At 37.9% G+C, this 21580-nt stretch overlaps 1 protein-coding gene across 1 annotated transcript in view; it reads left to right on the plus strand.

The window, feature by feature from the left end:
- Nucleotides 1–669: 669 nt before the first annotated feature.
- TFAP2D (transcription factor AP-2 delta) overlaps nucleotides 670–21580 on the plus strand; it is a 29774-nt gene continuing 8863 nt past the window's right edge. Inside the window, exons 1-4 of the mRNA XM_088467323.1 lie at nucleotides 670–761; nucleotides 1431–1928; nucleotides 4529–4589; nucleotides 17979–18144. Of these exons, the coding sequence (XP_088323449.1) occupies nucleotides 723–761; nucleotides 1431–1928; nucleotides 4529–4589; nucleotides 17979–18144 (764 nt within the window). The 5' untranslated portion in view covers nucleotides 670–722. The remainder of the gene's footprint in view (nucleotides 762–1430; nucleotides 1929–4528; nucleotides 4590–17978; nucleotides 18145–21580) is intronic.

Here is a 21580-nt window from a genome sequence, read left to right on the forward strand (position 1 = left end):
ATTGGTTTTCAAAATATTTTTTTTAAAAAGAAGAAAAAGGAAAAAAAATATGATTGCTATTTTTTTTAATTTACAATTGATATTTATAGATTTTATTTTATCTTTTACGCAGTGTTCGTTTATTTTTATTTAATAATAAAAAAATTATAATGTGAAATTTTGGTGGCAGTTTGGCATCTTCACACACCAATAATAAAAAAAAAAAAACAGCGGAAAAAAGAATTGACACAATCAGAATAAAATAGCAACGTTAGAGCCCTTTTTCCAGGTTAAGTAAAATCCATACGATTAGATAAAAAAAAATAAAAAATAAAATAAAATGTGGAAAGATCCCACAGTTCCTTATTAGGGGAAGATACAATATTTATTCCTTGTCTCTTGGGATGAAGCTCTTGTATCTATTGTCCTCCCATCTCACACTGCTGATGCCTAATTTTCAAAACTTCTATATTGCCAAGGGACCTACGACATCAGCTAAAGAATTATCCAGCAAGTACAAAATCTGATCCAGGGAGCTGGTTTTCAGCAGTGGGGAAATTTTTTTCCTGCAGATTTTTAAGGAGAGGAGGTGAAGGAAGGTTTATCGGTTGCACTGCAAGCCCTCTGTATTTATTTGGGAAAAGACACTTTCGGACCTACGGGAGGATTTGTTGCCTACAGGAGAAGCGGTTTTGCTTTCTATATATATAAAGAGAAAAAAAAAAAAAAAACAACAGGCAAACATGTCAACTTCATTCCCAGGACTTGTCCACGATTCCGAGGTATATTTCGTCTCTTTTATTTCCTAGTTATGTTTTTTATTCTCTTTCTCTCATCACCCCCCACCCCCCCACCCTACACCCTAATCCAAATGCCACCGTTACAGTGAATTATTATGTGCCTCTCCAAAACTTACAGGAGAGAAGGAAGGGAATTCGTTATGACATCTGTCGCCTGGAATGGCATTCTGCGATACAACAGTTGTTATAACGAAAAAGGAGGGGGAAAAAAATAATAATCCCTTATAAAGAGCCATAGCATTAGGGGGGCAACGATATAACGCCAGTGATCAACTGCAACATCAGAAGCTCTGACAGACAGACAGAGAGACTTGTGTGGGGGAGACTGGGTGTGGATGTGTATGTGTGTGTGTGTGTGTGTGTGTGTTTATTTGGTGGAGATATATTGTGCGATTCTGCTTTTTTTATACCCTGGGATTAAGGGTGTTGTTGCCTGTTATACTGTACGGTGCGTAATTGGAGCTGTGCGCTGCGCTCCTGTGCACCATTGCGCACCGGTTGTGGCTCTTGCGCTATAACTGTCCTGTTATGAGAGTAACTGAGCGCAGAGCGAGTTCTGGATACAGTTCTGTTGTCGGTACATGCGATTTTAAATGACAAACCTATTTTTTTTTTTTTTTTTTACTATCTATTTCTCTCCCTTCCTTCCAGATACGTCATGATGGATCAAACAGTTACCGTTTGATGCAACTTGGATGTCTGGAGTCTGTGGCCAACTCTAGTGTCGCCTATTCCTCCACATCACCACTGGCTTACTCCACCACCGGCACGGAGTTTGCGTCCCCCTATTTCTCCACGAACCACCAGTACACCCCTCTCCACCACCAGTCTTTCCACTACGAGTTCCAGCACAGCCACCCGGCAGTCAACCCAGACGCCTATTCCCTAAACTCCCTGCACCATTCCCAGCAATACTACCAGCAGATCCACCATGGGGAACCCACAGACTTTATCAACCTCCACAACGCCCGGGCGCTCAAGTCCTCGTGTTTGGACGATCAGAGGAGGGACTTTGGGTGCTTAGATGCCTACAGGCGGCACGACCTGTCTCTCATGAGCCATGGATCTCAGTATGGCATGCACCCAGACCAAAGGCTCCTGCCGGGCTCCAGCTTGGGTCTCGCAGGCGCTGGAGGCGACGATTTCCAGGTAACACAAAATAAATGAAAACGATATAAAACGACAAAAGAAAGAAAACAAACAAAAAAAAACAAACAGATTTCTCATACTACCATCAAGTCTGTCCAAAATAGCAAACCCCCTGTTTATTGGGCGTGGCTGGGAATCAGGTCTCTAGGACACAAATAAAAAAACAAAAAAAAACAAATACAACCACCTATATGATAAAAACATCCTACATTTGGGAATTAATAAATTATGTTAATATATACAGTATCTATATATAAACACATGTATATATATATATATATATATATATACAGTAATATATATATATATATATATATATATATACAGTATACATACATACATACACATATATGTCTATGTAATATATATGATATACCTGATTTGTCGAACATATATATAACATAGATTGTTTTTGTAAAGCAGAAATTCGAAAACGCACTGTATTATATAAAACCATTATATAAATAGGTCAGAAGATATATATATATATATATATATATTGCGAATAATGTGTAATATATATATACATGCATATGTATATATATATATATATTTATAAACACATATGTTGTAATTCTACATTGGTAAAGAACCTGTAGAATAAAATATGTATATAAGACTTTTTCAACGGTTCATTTTAATATGTTATATATATATTTATATATACAGCATATATATTATATATATATATATATTTATTTTTTAAAATCTTTTATTTTTATTTGAACAAATCTGGATTTTTCTTCGGTCTATTCTATGTACACCTTTGAGCATTGTAAATGTTATATTTGTTACACACAAGAGGTGAAATGACACAAGCAGTGTGAGGCTGTGAGGGGTGCAGGGCGCAGGGGGAGCCGCACGTGCATTAGGTGCCTGTGTACAAGGCCTTCAACTAATCCCGACTTTCCTTGTTTAACTGAGTAACTCATTGTCCTGTCCCTGGCACAGGGGGCATGAAGCGGGTAACCCTTCCCAGCTCTTTCCCTATATACAGTATATATACCGCGCCAGTCTGCTGCTCTCTCCATCGCCAGTCACCCAGCACAGGCTCTTTCTAAAGAGGGATTAGTACGTTTGCAAGGGGGAGACAAAGGCTAATTCCCCAGCAAAAGAGCACCGTAGTTTATCCAATTTGCGACTTAAAGCCATTCAACTAGTCATTTATGCAATGTCATCCGACCAAACAGGTTCCCGAATCATAAAGCTGGTGACACACTAACAAGTCAGGGGAGGAATAACATCGGCCAGCTGTTATCTCTCACGGCAATATTATATATCATAATATATAATAAATATAAAATATATTTAATTTCGCTGATACGTTTTCTTTAGAATATTAAAAATAAGCATTTAATGTGAATATATATATATTTCACACACGTACACGCAATTATCATTATTATTTTTAATAATATTTTTTTATTGTAGCATTATTATTATTAATAATAATAATAATAATAATAATATTAATCTAATTTTTTTTATATTTTTTGCAGGCCTGTAAATAATAATGGCACTAGTAATTATTATATACAGGCCTGCAGCATAACTATTTTCGTCCGTTTGTAAATTCATGCTGCGTCTTTGCAGAACAGTTGCGCTAATATATTTATATATTTAATATAGATTATAACATATTGTCTTTTATATATATATGTAAATATATATATATATATATATATATATATATATATATATTAATTTGCTGCGTTTTTTTTCCACATAATGTTCTTTCCTCCACCAGTCCGGGATAATACATGGCAGAGATGTAAATAGAGTTCCCTGGGTGGGATAATATGTTTGCAGGGTGTTTAAGCCCACGGAACAGATGCACACAGTCCCGGGGCTGCGAGACGCATCTTTCAGTCCCTTAAAAAGATTTTCCACGGGCAACAAAAGCCCCTGTCACACCTTTCCCCATCACCGGGGTAATTTATACAGCGCTCCATAATCACTTTAAGGCAGAACCCGAACGTGTGCTCCTGTGAGGGGGCCTAACACTGAGGGGGGGCAGACTGTAAAGGGGAACATGACCTGGCTGCCTTATCCCAACATTTCCTCTACACCCCGTCCTTTTCTTACTGCTCCTGAGGCCTCAACATGAAATATAGCAGATTATAGGCATGAAAGATTCTCTCAGTAATCCGTATTGTTAGCAAAATGTAAATTTATTTATTTTTGTTAATATATTCTCCCTCAATATGTTCAGTACTTTGTGCATGTTTTTTTTTAATATATAACAATTGTATGCGTGCACACAATATAAAAATGTGTGTGCGTGTATATATATATATATATATATATATATAATTTATTATATATTATACGCATATATATATACATAGATATTGTCATATATATGTATATGTATATATATATATATATATATATATATTGCAAGCTGTGTGTCATTTCATACTTGCACATATATATTTGTCATTATTATTATTATTATTATTATTATTATTATTATTATTATTGATAATAATAATAATAATAATAATAATAATAATAATAATAATAATAATAATAATAATTAATAAACGCCTCCAGTATCTTGGTTATAGGGCCGGTACTAATCTATTCTATATTACCAGGGATCGGTGGAGGCCCAGTGTGGATTAGTGCTGAACAGCCAAGGAGGGGTGATAAGAAGAGGTAATGACACTGAGCATCATCTTGTTTCTGTGTTTATATCATTCTAATATAATCTGATAAATTATATAATGGGGGGGGATTGGAGGGTCTGAATTTATACTTTGTAATGGAAAAACCCTTATTCCTGGCATTTTACTTTAGCTGGGTGCTGGTAAAGATACATTGTACCATGCCGTTTCCATAGTACCTTATTCCCTAGCTCGGTACATTGCAGGAGGAGGAAAATTATGCTTTACAGTTTTTGTGACACTACAAGTCTCAGCATGTGTAACAAGTAGTGTATTGGAGTCATAGGTGCCCAAATCTTATATACAGTACTCTCAGGATTTATGCATTATTTTACCTTTTCTTGTGTCTGCTGCATTTGATACCTTATACAGAGTGATCTCTGAATATTACATTCTCACCCTGCTATATACTGCTCTGTATTGCAGTATACTACTATATACTGCAATATACTGCTATATATTGCAAAATAGTACTATATACCACTATAAACTGCTATATACTGCAATTTACTGTTATAAACTGCAATATATTGCTATATACTGCAATATACTACTATATACTGCAATATACTGTTGTATACTGCAATTTTCTGTTCTATCCTGCAATAAACTGATATAAACAGTTCTATACTGCAATATACTATGCTATACTGCAATATACTGCTATGTTTGCAAAATACCTCTATATACCACTATATACTGCTATATATTGTTGTATACTGCAATATACTGTTAGAAATTGCAATATATTGCAATATACTGCTTTATTCTGCCAGTGCTTGCCATGTCTGCTGTATATAAAGGATTCATTATATGAGCTGACAGGTGTAGGGACTCCTCAGATGAGTAGTACCCCCTGCGTTACACATGTAGGGAGCAGTCCCCCTCCCACCGTCAGTCTGTGTGCTCTGTACTATCCCTCCTGGTGGCTCTCAGACACCGTCTAGACGGGAGGTTTAAGTGCAACAGGGAGACCTGTTACCCACTAGCATCTCCTGAATGATCTGAGGCTGAGAAACAATCTGTCCAGAAATATCATCCTTTCTATGTTTCCAGAAATTTCACCCTTTATACTTTTCTAAAAATTCCATGCTTTCTATGTATCCAGAAATAGAATTATGTCTATTTATCCAGAAATAGCATTCTATCTATTTATCCAGAAATTCCATACTTTCCATTTATCCAGATACATCATCCTTTCCAATTATCCAGAAATATCATCCTTTCCATTTATCCAGAAATATCATTCTTTCCATTTATCCAGAAATATCATCCTTTCTATTTAATCAGAAATATCAGCATTACCATTTATCCAGAACTATTATTGTTTATATTTATTCAGAAATATAATTTTTTATTTTCCAGAAATATTATCCTTTTGTATTTATCCACAAATACCAATCTTCCATTAATTTAGAAGTGTCCTCCTTTATATTTATCCAGAAATATAATACTTCTATTTATCCAGAAATGTCATCATTCCCATTTATCCTGAAATATCCTCCTTTCCATTTATCTAGAAATATCATCCTTTCCATTTATCAAGAAATATCATCCTTACTATTTATCCAGAAATAGCATACTCTCTGTTTATCCAGAAATATCATCCTTTCTATTTATCCAGAAATACCCTCCTTTAAATTAATCCAGAAATATCATCCTTTCTATTTATCCAGAAATATCATCCTTTCCATTTATCAAGAAATATCTTCCTTTCCATTTATCAAGAAATATCATCCTCTTTATTTATCCAGAAATATCTTCCTTTCCATTTATCAAGAAATATCATCCTCTTTATTTATCCAGAAATATCTTCCTTTCCAATTATCCAGAAATATCATCCTTTAACTTTATCTAATTATCCATAAATACCATCCTTTCTATTTATCCATGTACACACACACCACACACACTCGAATAAATCTACACACACTTATATAACACACACACATACATACACAAACGTACATATATACACACACACACATTTTATATATAGACACACACACACAAATGCAGACGCACACAGTCTATAAGTACATGTGTACGTGTATATAATGAGGGTCGCTCTCTCTGTATATGGGACAATGCAGTGATATAATTTCTCACTTATAATTGCAATGAATTGCACTTTGCAATATATGACTCATTATATCGTGTGTTACAAATGTGTAATACTTTAGAATATAAAATTAATAATACTATAATAATGATTCCATATACAAGCCAAAACGAACACATACATGCAGAGTATGAGAGTGAGACGTATGTGCTTATATACATACATACACGCACACACACAATACACACAGTAAGAGGTAATATCACCCCGGTTGGATTGCAGCATTGGTGCCGCTGTCTGATAGCGCCGATCCCCGCTCCGAGCCGCAGTGTTTGGCCGGGAATCGCAGCGTGTGGTGCTGAAAGGACAGCTCCCGCCATCGCTATGCATTATATCGCCTGCACACACACAATGGATACACATTTATTGTATATATCCAACTTGCAATAATTATTGTATATTTATACACCCATATTGCAATAATTATTGTATATTTATACACCCATATTGCAATAATTAGTGTATATTTATACACCCATATTGCAATAATTATTGTATATTTATACATCCATATTGCAATAATTAGAGTATATTTATATATCCATCTTACAATAATTGGTGTATATTGATATATCCATCTTGTAATAACTAGTGTATATTAATATATCCATCTTGCAATAGTGTATATTTATATATCCATCTTGCGATAATTGGTGTATATCTATATATCCATCTTGTAATAATTAGTGTATATTTATATATCCATCTTGCAATAATTGGTGTATATCTATATATCCATCTTGTAATAATTAGTGTATATCTATATATCCATCTTGTAATAACTAGTGTATATTAATATATCCATCTTGCAATAGTGTATATTTATATATCCATCTTGCAATAATTGGTGTATATCTATATATCCATCTTGTAATAATTAGTGTATATTTATATATCCATCTTGCAATAATTGGTGTATATCTATATATCCATCTTGTAATAATTAGTGTATATTAATATATCCATCTTGCAATAATTAGTGTATATTTAGATATCAATCTTGCAATAATTAGTGTGTATCTATATATCCATCTTGTAATAATTAGTGTATATCTGTATATCCATCTTGCAATAATAAGTGAATATCTATAATTATTATATATCTCTATATAGCTACATCCATATTGCAATAATTAGTGTATATCTATTTATCCATCTTGTAATAATTAGTGTATATCTATATATCCATCTTGCAATAATAAGTGAATATCTATAATTATTATATATCTCTATATAGCTAACTATATAGCTTACTTGCAATAATGATTAAATACCTGGATAAACCGGTAGCTCACACACGCACCTGTGCTATTCCTGCAGTAAACTAGTACTGTCCATTCATAAATCTTCATGAGTAGCCCACGTAACGCTGCCCGGCTACCTACAGTACACTCACCTGGTGTGAACTGAGTCAAAACAGGGCTCTGCGACTTTCTAACGATAAACCCACAAATAAAACCCATGCACCCTTCGCATAAAGATGTCCCAGCCTATCTGTATACCATATTCCATTACATGGTTCCCGGAGTACACATTTCCTTACTGCCTGTTATAATATGCTTTTATTATTAGTTGTAGTATGTTACACCAGCGATATATCACTTTATAGCATGTCCTATGAACCTTTTGCTTACCAGAGTGGTTATAGCTAGGGGGAAATAATATTTTTCCATGTATAAAATAACGTATGTTTTACCCCTTTGTCTGTTCTCCAGTGACCTAATGGACTGAGCCAAGACTCAGAGAGGGAAGTGGCATTAATATAACATGGGAAAGATTAATAGATGGCCCGCGCAGTCTGGTTCTGTTGATATAAGTGACATCAAGCTCAAGTTTGATCTTTGACTCTTTAATATCCCAAAAACCTTTCAGATGGAGTTTTTGCAGATGAATATTTGTAGTGTTGGGGGCATAATGAAGCACCCATCTGCAGCATGCCACAGTGCCCAACATCAGAGGGGCTAGGGAGAATATTTGCAGCTGAATTGACGCATAGACCCCCCCCCGCCCCCTATCCCCCCTCCTATCACTTCCAGTTAATGCTGTGCAGAATCCTATCCTGCAGATCCTACACTCTCTCCCCATCACAACCAATAATCTTTACCCTGCCTGCTTCTTGTGTATCGATGCCTCCTCCAGCCTGGGGGCATAGACTTTGATATGCTAATATTTCAGAGTACCAAACTCTGCAGAGATCATATTAATGTTGTTCATACAGAGTAGAGCCCCTTTTGCCTCAGTTGAATATTCAGATATCTGGTTTCAAAAAGAAATTACTGAAGAAACCGGGATGCTATTTACAGGAGCCGTCAAATCTGTTCTTTTTTTATTATTATTTATTTATTAATCATTAAAAAAAATCTACTTTTTTTTTTTTTTGGTAACTGATGCTTATCTTAAAAATAAAAGATCACCGTGAAGAATTGTTTGATTAAATAATAAAAAAAAAAAGCAAAAATGTCTGATGCATCTTCATATAAGAGGGTAAAGTGGAGGGGGGGGGGGGGGGGTTCCTGAATATTAGGAAACAAAGTAAAAAAAATAATAATCTGGTGACACTTTGACCTGTTGCAGTCTGATGAAATCTGCATTGGCGGACTCCAAAATAAAATAAAACAGGGATTCGCGTTTCTCTTTGTGATCATGGAGCCTGGACGCCCCAGGCATATTTCAGAAAGCTTAAATACTACTATCGCCTCTAGGCCATGAAGGGAGGACAAGACTGCCGGCATAGAGATTTCATCTCTTCCTCGTTTGCCCTTGGCAACATAAAATACAAACTACTTTGAATCAAAAACATTTTTGGGGAATTAATATGATCTGAACTCTTTTTTTTTTTTTTCGTTTTAAAAGATCTTGAGATTGTCAAATCGCTTAGAGGTGACTGACGTGCCAATGGCGAGGCGTTTCCTCCTGGATGGAGGCGTCAGATCCTATTTGATTAAAACCCTCTTTCCAGGCCTGCATCAGTAGGTGAGTGTCTGCCACTCATCAGCGGAGGCCGGGGCTCCTGCCCTCACTTTCCTGGCCATGAATGGATGATGGAGCTTCAGCTTCTGTGGACCAGCTGGGTGCGCCCTGGATGCGCCCTGGCGCTGCGCCCTGATGACGCACGGCTGTTGACACGCTTCTTGTCCATCAGTAGTCGCTGCCTTGTGCATCTACTATATATTGTTTTGTGTTGCAGTTGTCTTACGGGGTGTGCAAGAGTCAGTATAGGTATATAGGGTACACAGGGTAGGCATAGGGGAATACGGGGTAAGGATAGAGGAAAACAGGGTAGGTACTGTATAGGGGAATACAGGGTAGGCATAGAGGAATACAGTATAGGAAAGTATTTCATAGTTGACTCCTTGGACTTTGTTAGTAGACTCTGGAAATAGGTTGCTTGCAAATGACTGTTTACTGGATGCAATGAGCCTGCATCCCTATGTACCAAACTTCAATGACTGCCATGGTCTTTTCCAAAGAAGCATTTCAGTATTGATTAACCACTTAACGTCCTTTATTTTGTATTATTATGTTGCATCTTCCCTTAATTACATTTAATTTGCAGAAGCTGTACCCTGATAAGGTGGAAATGATCATATATATGTACGGTATTTACAGATTGCACTAGATTTAAGTACATATATATGTGACCAGTTTAGGTTGGAAATGTTTGCAATGTTCCAGTTACAGTAGTTGTAAATATGGTGCCATAGTGGCTCTTCCCCAATCAGTAAAGTACATACAGTATGTGAGTGCAGTGTGGCTCAGTGGACTGTGGGACTAGTGTAGTGTCATGTGTCTTATCTGTGATACATTTGCTCAGTCAGTTCTCTGTATTTCACTCGCCTTACAGTTTCCTGGAGAACATAGAACAGTGTGGAGAGATATAATCCTCACTTTAGTCATTCCAGCAGGTGACTAACAACCATGTATTTTATCATGTGCTAAGGAGTAGGGCTGTCTGCTGTCTGATCTGACATGTAGTTGTAGTACCCCTTTATGTAAGAGTGGTTTATATACTGATTGGGAGTCATAATTGCAGCCAGTTTGCCTCTGTCATAGGATAAGTATCATTATTATTGTAATGCAATATATATATATATATATATATATATATATATATATTTATTCATGTATATATATATATATATGTATATATATATATATATATATATCCACAACAAAGTCCCCGGCACTCCTATATACAGTACATGGCATGAAGCAAATACTTGCACCGGTGCCCTCAATAGGGTGATGTCCCACAAAAAACCAGGTAAAATGGTGACACTTGGCATCTTGATAATGCAAAAATACTCTTTATTATTATTTGGAATAAAGAGTATTTTTGCATTATCAAGACACCGAGTGCCACCATTTTACCTGTTTTTTTTTATATATATATATATATATATATATATATATATATATATATATAGCATTACAAATTGATTATAAATATCTTTACAAAATATTTATATATATAATTATCATCATCACAAAGCAACATAAAGCACTGACATCGACAGAATGTCAAGGCTGTTATAGTTTTTATTTTCTGGTTGGTCAGTTGCTTTGTACAAGCTACTAAGCTGTTTTGTATATGTACTTCACTGTCTAAAGCCCCAACTGTTACATTTTGTATAAGTGATATAATACTCGTGGCCCAGTATTGGCCTATTAACCTTGCTGGCAATCAGGGCATGTTGGTGTGTGGTAAAAGGTGTGATACTTTCCTACAATATCTATTACTGGATTTGTATGCTCACTTAAAACTAAGAATAACCTCAACATTGTCTATATAGAGTAGTCTTATACATCATTCATTCCCATATTCTCTCTAATTATATGGCAGTGTAAGTCAGAGGTGTTCCCTGAGTGCACATAGGTACAAGATCACAGTTTTTTTTATGTAAGTAGCAACAGTCCATGGTAAATTTATATATGAATAATACATAATAATTTACAGTTGGTTGGTGTGTTGGTCCTTACAACAAAAATTATCTTATTAAGGGCTAAACGCATGACATCGGATCTCGCTAATTAGTAACAATGACATCACAACTCAGTAATTCTACAAATATTATTTACAGCACTTTACAGAAAGTTTAGCATCACTGGTATAGAATACTGTCATTAGAAAATACATTTGTTACAATATTTTTATCTTCGCTCGAGTAACAAAGTGCAGATCCTGCAGTATATGAAGGCGTAAGCACATTTTCCCATAGATGTGATGGTAAATAATATATTTCTGCAGGAATACAGGCGGCGTTAGGCTGCAGCTAAGACTTAGCCTTCAGCGATTCGATTGTTGTTACCAGCAGGATTCTTTTGTGAGCTTGTTCATGATTTATTTCATAGAGCAATTGTCATTCATGTACATTAAAAATATATAGTGTACAGTCAGCCTCAAAGCAGGATGGAGGATAAAGAAACACCGACTGCGGCTGATTTAAATTTCACACGTCAAAGTGCATTACGAGGGAATGTGTGCAATATAGATATATTAACTTTACTGCTGCACACATTATGAATAGACTTTTTTTTTGTTGAGGAAAGGTGCTGTATTAGAACACATGTAGTCAACCTGTGGCACTTGAGCAGTTGTGGAACCACAGGGTCCCAGCAGACCCTGTGAGGCCTGACTTTAACCTGAAATACTCTGGCAGCTGAAAAGTCCCATGTTGCGATACGCTATAGTAGAATAGTATTTAGCTCTGCATAAGATACAACTAATTATTATTTATTTATTTATTTAATTAAGGAATGATATGTTATTGTGCATACACGGTCAGATTTTTCTTCAGATCTGAACGATAACGATTTAAAAAATGATTTAAAAAGTTCACAGCCAAGAAATATTGTTTTTATCCGGCTGTGTTTTCGTATAACTATTTCCTTTAGGAGTCTCATACCTCTCCTTTTTACCCGTTAATATCTCAAAAAGTTTATTTGCTCACAGCTCGTCTAAAGGCGCGTATCCACTACACGAGAAAAATGAGCGATTGAACGATTACGACATCGTCATCGTTCAGTCGTTCATTAATCTGCAGTAATTTTGCCGCAATGACCAGCGATGCGCGCTCCCGCTGGTCGTGGTTGGCATTTGTCATCGTCCGAACCTGCTGTCCAACTTGACGATATCATCATGTTGTGCAGGTTCATGGATGAGGGAGGTTGCCTGCACTGAGCGACATATCGTTCAATGTGGACACATTATCCACTGCACAGGATGATGAACGATTGAACGATTATAATGTGGTAGTCATACAGTCGTTCCACTCTCGTGTAGTGGATATACACCTGAACACTGTTAATTACGAATTGAGGAATTTTCATGTATGATAGATTTTCTGACCGGGTGCCTTGTGTATTGCATATCGCTGCGTATAGAAATGTCTGTAGGGAAATGTATGCCATTGAGGAGGAGATAGAGTAAAGCTGGCCAGACATCTGCAAGTAATTGGGGCAATTCCCCATTCTGCTGACGCCTGGAACCGGTGAACGGCAACATTTCATATGTTGGACAATCTCCATTTACCAATTCTGACCCAAAAAGACTGGAATCGGCGAGTCAGGTATTATGCAGATCCCCCGAGAAATTGCCGATCATAGGAGTCCACCGATCGGTGGATTTCAACGGCAGCAGGCAATCTCCGCTTAGATATATGGCCCACATAATGCTAGGTACACATCTGAATGATTTCACTCGCAAACCGATTGACGTTATGTTCTTCAGGACGATTAAACAATCTTGAGAACATTCGATGGCAAGTTCAAACACTAGTTATTTATCGCTGTGATCCAAAGGATTATTTGTCCTAGGATAAATGAATTATGTGCACAATATCGGCTAAGCATTTAGGAGAAATGTCATACAGCAGGTCAGATCCAATCATCTGACCCGACTGGTTTTTGTAATGATAACCGGCCAGAGGTGCTGCTTACACACTCTGAGATTATTGGACCGTGCAGCCAAAAATCAGCTCATTGGACCGATTATTGCATCATGTGTACCTAGGTTATAAGCTAAGATTTATCATCGGTTGATATTGTGTACTCAGGGGGAAAGTATTTTTAGAGTTTAGTTGGGGGGGTTCTGAATAATCTGATAAGGGACATCGGAACCGTGTGTTCAACGCTTGTACTAGTTCAGTGTTATTGTCCCCCAATACGTGCAGCAGTTGCTGAGGCTGACAAATACTACGAAGGGCTACTTTGGTTAAAATACTGTAGTTTATCAAGGTTTTCGACAGTACGGTTGTAAATTGTAATCTTGTGTGGGTTGCCATCTGTTTTGATATATAATTATAGTTAATGTATCTGTAACTTGCCCGTGTTATTGAACAGCGCTGGACAATTAGCTGGTGCTTTATAAATAGAGGATTAGGTTATTGCGGGGCACTTGTGTGTGAAGTTCAATCACAAAGGGCACTGAAAGGGGTGAATCCGCCAAACCAACATTTGTGAGATAGAGAGAACGTGAATGAGTTATATGTATGTGAGTGATTATCAATGTCACCATTGAGGTTATTATTTGTAGGCTGGTTTTAGTGTAAAAGTGATGTTTTGTGTGTGTTTATGTATATGATATTATTAGGATAAACAGTAACACTTATCTACAATGTAATGATGTGTATGTGGTACTGATTACACCCTCATCTATGGGGAATGCTGATCTTTGAGGCTACTGGGCTACAATGACGGGCAAGCAACAATATTGGGGAATCACTACATCTTCCCTTTTATATTACCCAGCGGAAAGCAGCTGTAGTAATTTGTGTTGCTCTATATGCATTTATTGTCATTTTTATTAGTTCTTAGTTATTCGTCATTGCTGTTTTGAGTCCATATTGTGCATTACTGTTCTTATAGCGTATTCATTTAATTGGCAACATAGCTATGAGCTAGACTCATTAGATCAAGCCGACTGCACACATTGATAGGTAGGAATTGTTTGACATCTCACAATAGTTTTAACTTGAAACTTCAGTTACTAAATAATAATATTTTTAAGCCTTAGGTTCATCCCGTTAGGATTGAATTAAATTTCCTTAAGGTGCCCACACACATACCGATCTGCACACGATCCCACGATGTGTGCGATTTCCCCTGAACTCTCCCCCGGCAGCTCCCGGGCAGCTCCTACACACGATTTGGAGTAAAAAGCATAAGATCTATCGCGCTTCTGAACTTTTTTTTCCCCAGTGCATTTTGTCCCAGATTGTCAGATCTGCCCTACTGCACGGCAGATCTGACGATGCGATGTGCGACCAGCGGGGACGCGCATCACATCGTGATCGTGAGTTAGGACTCACGATTTCCTCACGATTTGGCCATATTTTACACGATCTGTCATCACGATTCGTCGGAATCGGCCAGATCGTGTAAAATATCGCTATGTGTGTGGGCACCTTAAGACTGCCACTAAGTATTGCACTACAATGGGTGACGTTAAATAATGTATTTGGTCATGTCACACAATTGCATCCAAGTGTCTTTCCGTTGTGCCTCTTTGAGAATGATCCCCATTGAGGGCTAGATTCAATTAGCCGCAAAAAAACTGAAAACTTAACGTTGGAGAAGTTTTCGCACAAGTCGCGTATTTCGGTGCGATATTTTCGCGTCTTTAGTCTATGCATGCTCCCGTTTTTCTCCCTATCCTATTACAAAAGACACAAAAACACATTCATGCGAAAACTGCGCATGGTGAAACCAGCGAAAAGTACGGCACATTTGGGGAAATCAGTCTGTACCCCATAAAGAGCCTAACTGACATAAGAAATCAATATAGAAGTGTATTAATGGACCTAATAAAAGTATTTGGGGTTCTTAAATTGTGTTAAATGATTGTTATATGCAAGGAAAATAATTGCTGCAGTTAAATTGGGGGTACATTAAAATGGGTGGAAGTATATTTTTGTATCTATAATGTGCACTTTTAAAAATTTTACAAATACATCTGCTGCAGCCACCTGCAATGTTTAAAACACCTGTCCCATCCCAACAGCCCCCCAAAATACCTGACCCACTACTTTAAACCCATTTTCCAAAACTTTTTTACATTTTGAACCCAAAAAATGACGTCATTTATAAGGTGAAATTAAGTTAAATTAAAAATAATTTTTGCCTAATTAGTCATTAGGGGGGAGGGGGGTGTTCAAAGGGTTCTGAACCAAGTCCCCACATTTTTAGCCAAAAATAGGGGTTTTGCACATTTTTTCACCTGCTCTGAGATTGTGATTACAGTTCGCCGGTTTTTGTCTATGGAGTTTTCGCACATGCAGAAACTTCAGCAATAGGATTGCACGATACGCATTTTTTTTAGAAAAGTTCGCTCCTGCGAATGCTTTTCTCCAAAACACGGCTGTCCGCGGTTAATTAAATCTGACCTTAAGTCTCAAATGCTATGTAAAGCTGCCTGTCTTTAAGTGTGCTGATTATATACAGTTATCTAGCTAGGGTCATTTACACAGTAGATCCCATCAAATACTAATTTCCCCCCTCCCTGTAGTCGTTACAATCTGCTCTCTTTAGCATTGGCTGAACTATCGAACAGCAGCATAGACTGGCAGAACTTTTCACCTCTCCAAGAAGCTATTTGGCTGTTGTTGAATTAGTACTACATGTATATTTGATCTTGCGCTATAGTATAGAACAATATTTGAGTTATCAATTTTAATAACCAATAAACTACAAGGGTAATGGGAGACTTAACATCATGCGGATCTGGTACTTGCCCTCTCCACCATTATTAGAGGGTTATTACAGTATGGGAACTGTTAGACTTCACTTCTAGAAACCTTAAGCAGTTCATCTTAAATTGTACATTCTAAAAGTATTATCATGATGACTATATTGTGAATTCAATTCAATGCGAAGCTAAATAGCCACAGGGGTGAGCTCCCGCAGCTATTCAATACACCGCGCTGTTTGGGCGGCTAAAGGATTTCTCTTCGCTCCCCCTTGGGGATGCGAGGAGAAATCCGACAAAAGTGCCGGGGGCGTAGCTGTTTGCCAGATTAGCGTGGCGCTAACAGAAGCACGCCCGCCACATTAGTCAGAGAATGCCGGTTCTCGCGCCTAAACACCCAGGTTAAGTCACGAGAACCGGCATGCCCTAAATTAACCAATTCCCGACAAGGCACACAGCGCGTTGTATTGAATAGCTGCGTGAGCTCCCTCCCAGGGCTATTCATTTTCGCATTGAACTCAATTCGGCCCATAGTATTAGTGTAATTATGTTGCATTTAAAATGTCATTATAGCAGTAGGATATTTTTTGATTTTTTTAGCACTTTGTATTTTTTTTTATAAGTGAAATGGAATAAAACAACTGTAATCTAAAGCAACCAATCAGATATAAGCTTTCAGTTTTGTGCAAATTTGATTCATGAAAGTAAATGTCTGATTGGTAGCTATGTGGTGGCTTATGACACATCAGTGAAATGTCATAGTCCAGGCTTTTGGGAACAGTCTCTATTTTTGCCATTGGCCATCTGTAATAGAATGGGGATGCCTCCTGTAAAAATATTGACAGCGGCATCCTGATGGTCGGTATCCCCTCTCCCCTACTCTCCCAACCATACCTTCTTGTAGCCTAACCCTAACCCTCCCCACCCCGCACCCTAACCCTCCCCGTTAGTGCCTAAACCTAAGTCTCCCCCCTTCATGCCTAAACCTAACCCTCCCCCCTTAGTGCCTAACCCTAACCCTCCCCCCTAGGGGTGCCTAACCCTAACCTCCCCCCAAAAACAACCTAACCCCGCTACGCTGCCTAAACCTAACACTTCCCCCCCTCCGCGGCTAGAAGCTAAGATGCCCCGGACTTACCTCGCTAGGGATGGCGTCCTTCTGGATTCCACCATCAGGATTAAGATAGGCGTCGGCATTTCGACGCCTATCTTAACTCCCGTGTTGGGCTTACCCTGTTGGGATTTAGACCGGCGGCAGTCTGGCCGCTGATCTGCTAACTACTTCTCGTCTGTAATATTTTATGACGGTTTTATCAGATGTCAGACTGCAACAGGTGACTTTTGTGGGCAGCGTTACTAAATAAGGTATTACATAAGTAAAATATTGGCTGTTAGTATGTGTGTATGTATTATATATATAGACATATATACAGTATATACAGTATGTGTGTGTGTGTGTGTGGAAACCCACCTGTAAAAATGCTACGTTTGCCCCTGCCTAGGTTGAGTTAATAAGCAAATTATCATCCTGTGTAGCTTGTGCATTTGTAAAACGTCATCTTGCTTCTTTTCAGGAGGCACCTGTGTCGTAAACCCCACAGACCTGTTCTGTTCTGTTCCTGGCCGGCTCTCTCTACTGAGCTCCACGTCTAAGTACAAGGTCACTATAGCAGAGGTGAAACGACGCCTCTCTCCTCCAGAATGCCTCAATGCCTCTCTCCTAGGGGGGATATTACGAAGGTAAAGTCTTCTCAGAAGTTGAATGTGTTTAATTTTTCTATGGTCTATTGGGCTCTCAAGAATGGAAATAACTTGTTGTTGAACACAAGGTGCTACACCACCAAGATGGCCCCGGATATGATCAATATTTTCTAATATTTTAAATACATTCACAAAACTTCTTTAACTTGCATGTTACACTACAGCTGCCTACACTCCTGGAATGTCTGGGAGACTCCTGAATTGCTGGGATTCCAAAGAAACTAAACTAACCTTCCCTAGTGAAGTAGGTGGTCTGGGGGCTTGATGACATGGATTTCAGTGAAATGCGTCACCACGACCCAACCCTCACGCTGCCCATTGCCACAAATTGCAGCAGCGAGCAGGGAAGTTGGGACCGATATTACGTGATTTACACGTTACACCCACTATCCCACCGCACGACCCACCAGTGCCTTCTCTACTGGGAGTATGGTGGGACGTCTGGTAAGGTCAGGGACAACTTTTTAAGATGGTTGCAGGTGCTCACGTTACTTTCTTCCTATACTGCTCAAACACCCACAGAGCTAGCATCTATGTATAGGCCTCCGGACCTGAGTAACTGCCTACCGCAGTCCACTTCCTAGTGATTACTATAGAAAAGAGTGAGTGAATACACGTTCGCACAGTCTCTGCGGCGGAAAAATGGTGTAGCTGCTTGGACAGTGATTGGCTGGTGGCATGTTGTTCTTACCCATGGGACCAGTTAGCCATAGGTTATACTGCGATAAGGATTGTACGGACACATATTGTTGGTGCTCATTATTTTAGAATGTAATTGGAGACTTTAATACCATTTTCCCAGCAACTTTGGTAGTTAAACTATGTAAGTTTAGATTTAATGTGCTTACAGTATGTGCAATTAGATCTTAGATTTTCAGCTAATAGGGCACAACAAGTGAGATGTCTGCTGTTGTTAGGATTAGTGCTGGTAGCCCCACAGGGGCGTATTTTAAATTCAATTTTATTTTAAGTTTTTACTTATGATTGTGTCCCCCTGTCCATATCTAATTATATTGCTAAGTTTGCCGATGTTACAACAATAGTGGATCTCATAACTAATGGCGATGAGAAGTTGAACATCTGATTAGAATGGATTGAGGGTAACCATCTAGTTCTAAATCCCCCAAAACACTAAATGGATAATTATCGATTTTAAAAGATGAGTAAGGACAAATTTACAACCATTAACTCCAAATAACTGCTAGGTAGAAATGGCAACTGATTTTAACAGTTCTCATCAACGGTGCCTGTATTTCTTTAGGAAACTGCGGACAAAATTTATCGACAAGTACCTTGATGAATTTTTATCACTGTGTCATTGAAAGCGTGTTGACATATTGTATCTCAGTATGGTATAGAAACAGCTGTAAGGATGATTGTAAGCTCTTAGGGGTAAATTTACAAAAGTGAGAGTTTTTAGAAGTAAGTTTTAGAAGAGATGTTGCCCATAGCAACCAATCATTCTAGCGATTATCTTCTAGAAGGTGCTGGTTAAATGTTAAGTAGAATCTGATTGGTTGCTATAGGCAACATCTCTTCTAAAAACTTTCACTTTAGTAAATTTACCCCTTAGAGGGGGTTGCACGATGAGCAGAATATGTTATTGGTATTTGACTTCCATTGAGGAAATTTACGATAAAAGTAGCTTGAGGAACGGCAAGATCATTGTTAAAGATTGTGATCATCCAAACCACCTTGTGTTTTATCTATTCCCTTCTAAAAGATGGTTCAGATGTATTAAATTACAAACATCAAGGTTAAAAACATTTTTTTTCCCATCAAGTATAGAAAGAATCCAGACAAGTGTATATAGGCCTACTGTGATGTTTGTACTCTCCTGTATTGGGCTGAGGGAGTTCTGGAAATGTATTTAGTTGTCAAGGACAGTAAAGACTTTCAATTCAATTCAATACTACCCCATAAATCGAAGCTCCACAAAAATATGACATGGTCAGTCATCACTATACAGAATGTACAGTCAGGTACATAAAAATTTGGACATTGACAGAATTTTCATATTTTGGCCTCTGTTCACCACCACAATGGCTTTGAAATTAAACAAGCAAGATGTGCTTTAACTGCAGACTTTCAGATTTAATTTGAGGGTAATTACATCCAAATCAGGTGAACGGTGTAGGAATTACAACGGTTTCTATATGTGCCTCCCACTTTTTAAGGGGCCAAAAGTAATGGGACAAACTAAACAATCCTAAATCTAACTTTCACTTTTTAATACTTTGTTGCAAATCCTTTGCAGGCAATTACAGCCTGAAGTCTGGAATGCATAGACATCACCAGACGCTGGGTTTCATCCCTGGTGATTCTCTGCCAGGCCTCTACTGCAAATGTCTTCAGTTCCTGCTTGTTCTTGGGGAATTTTCCCTTCAGTTTTGTCTTCATCAAGTGAAATGCATGCTCAATCGGATTCAGGTCAGGGGATTGACCTGGTCATTGCATAACATTCCACTTTTTAGCCTTTAAAAACTCTTTGGTTGCTTTTGCAGTATGCTTCGGGTCATTGTCCATCTGCACTGTGAAGCGCCGCCCAATGAGTTCTGAAGCATTTGACTGAATATGAGCATATAATATTGCCCGAAACACTTCAGAATTCATTCTGCTGCTTTTGTCAGAAGTCACATCATCAATAAATACAAGGGAACCAGTTCCATTGGCAGCCATACATGCCCACGCCATGACACTACCACCACCATGCTTCACTGATGAGGTGGTATGTTTTGGATCATGAGCAGTTCCTTTCCTTCTCCATACTCTTGTCTTCCCATCACTCTGGTACAAGTTGATCTTTGTCTCATCTGTCCATAGGATGTTGTTCCAGAACTGTAATGGCTTTTTTAGATGTTGTTTGGCAAACTCTAATCTGGTCTTCCTGTTTTTGAGGCTCAAAAATGGTTTACATCTTGTGGTGAACCCTCTATATTCACTCTTGTGAAGTCTTCTCTTGATTGTTGACTTTGACACATATACACCTACCTCTTGGAGAGTGTTCTTGATTTGGCCAACTGTTGTGAAGAGGATTTTCTTCACCAGGGAAATAATTCTTCTGTCATCCACCACAGTTGTTTTCCGTGGTCTTCCGGGTTTTTTGGTGTTGCTGAGCTTTCCGGTGCGTTCTTTCTTTTTAAGACTGTTCCAAACAGTTGATTTGGCCACACCTAATGTTTTTGCTATCTCTCTGATGGGTTTGTTTTGATTTTTCAGCCTAATGATGGCTTGCTTCACTGATAGTGACAGCTCTTTGGATCTCATATTGAGAGTCGACAGCAACTGATTCCAAATGCAAATGTCACACCTAGAATCAACTCCAGACCTTTTACCTGCTTAATTGATAATGAAATAATGAGGGAATAGCCCACACCTGTCCATGAAATAGCTTTTGAGTTGATAGTCCCATTAC

The sequence above is a fragment of the Taudactylus pleione genome, unplaced genomic scaffold (assembly GCF_031769625.1).
Source record: "Taudactylus pleione unplaced genomic scaffold, aTauple2 ptg000070l, whole genome shotgun sequence".
In the NCBI taxonomy this organism is placed as follows: domain Eukaryota; kingdom Metazoa; phylum Chordata; class Amphibia; order Anura; family Myobatrachidae; genus Taudactylus; species Taudactylus pleione.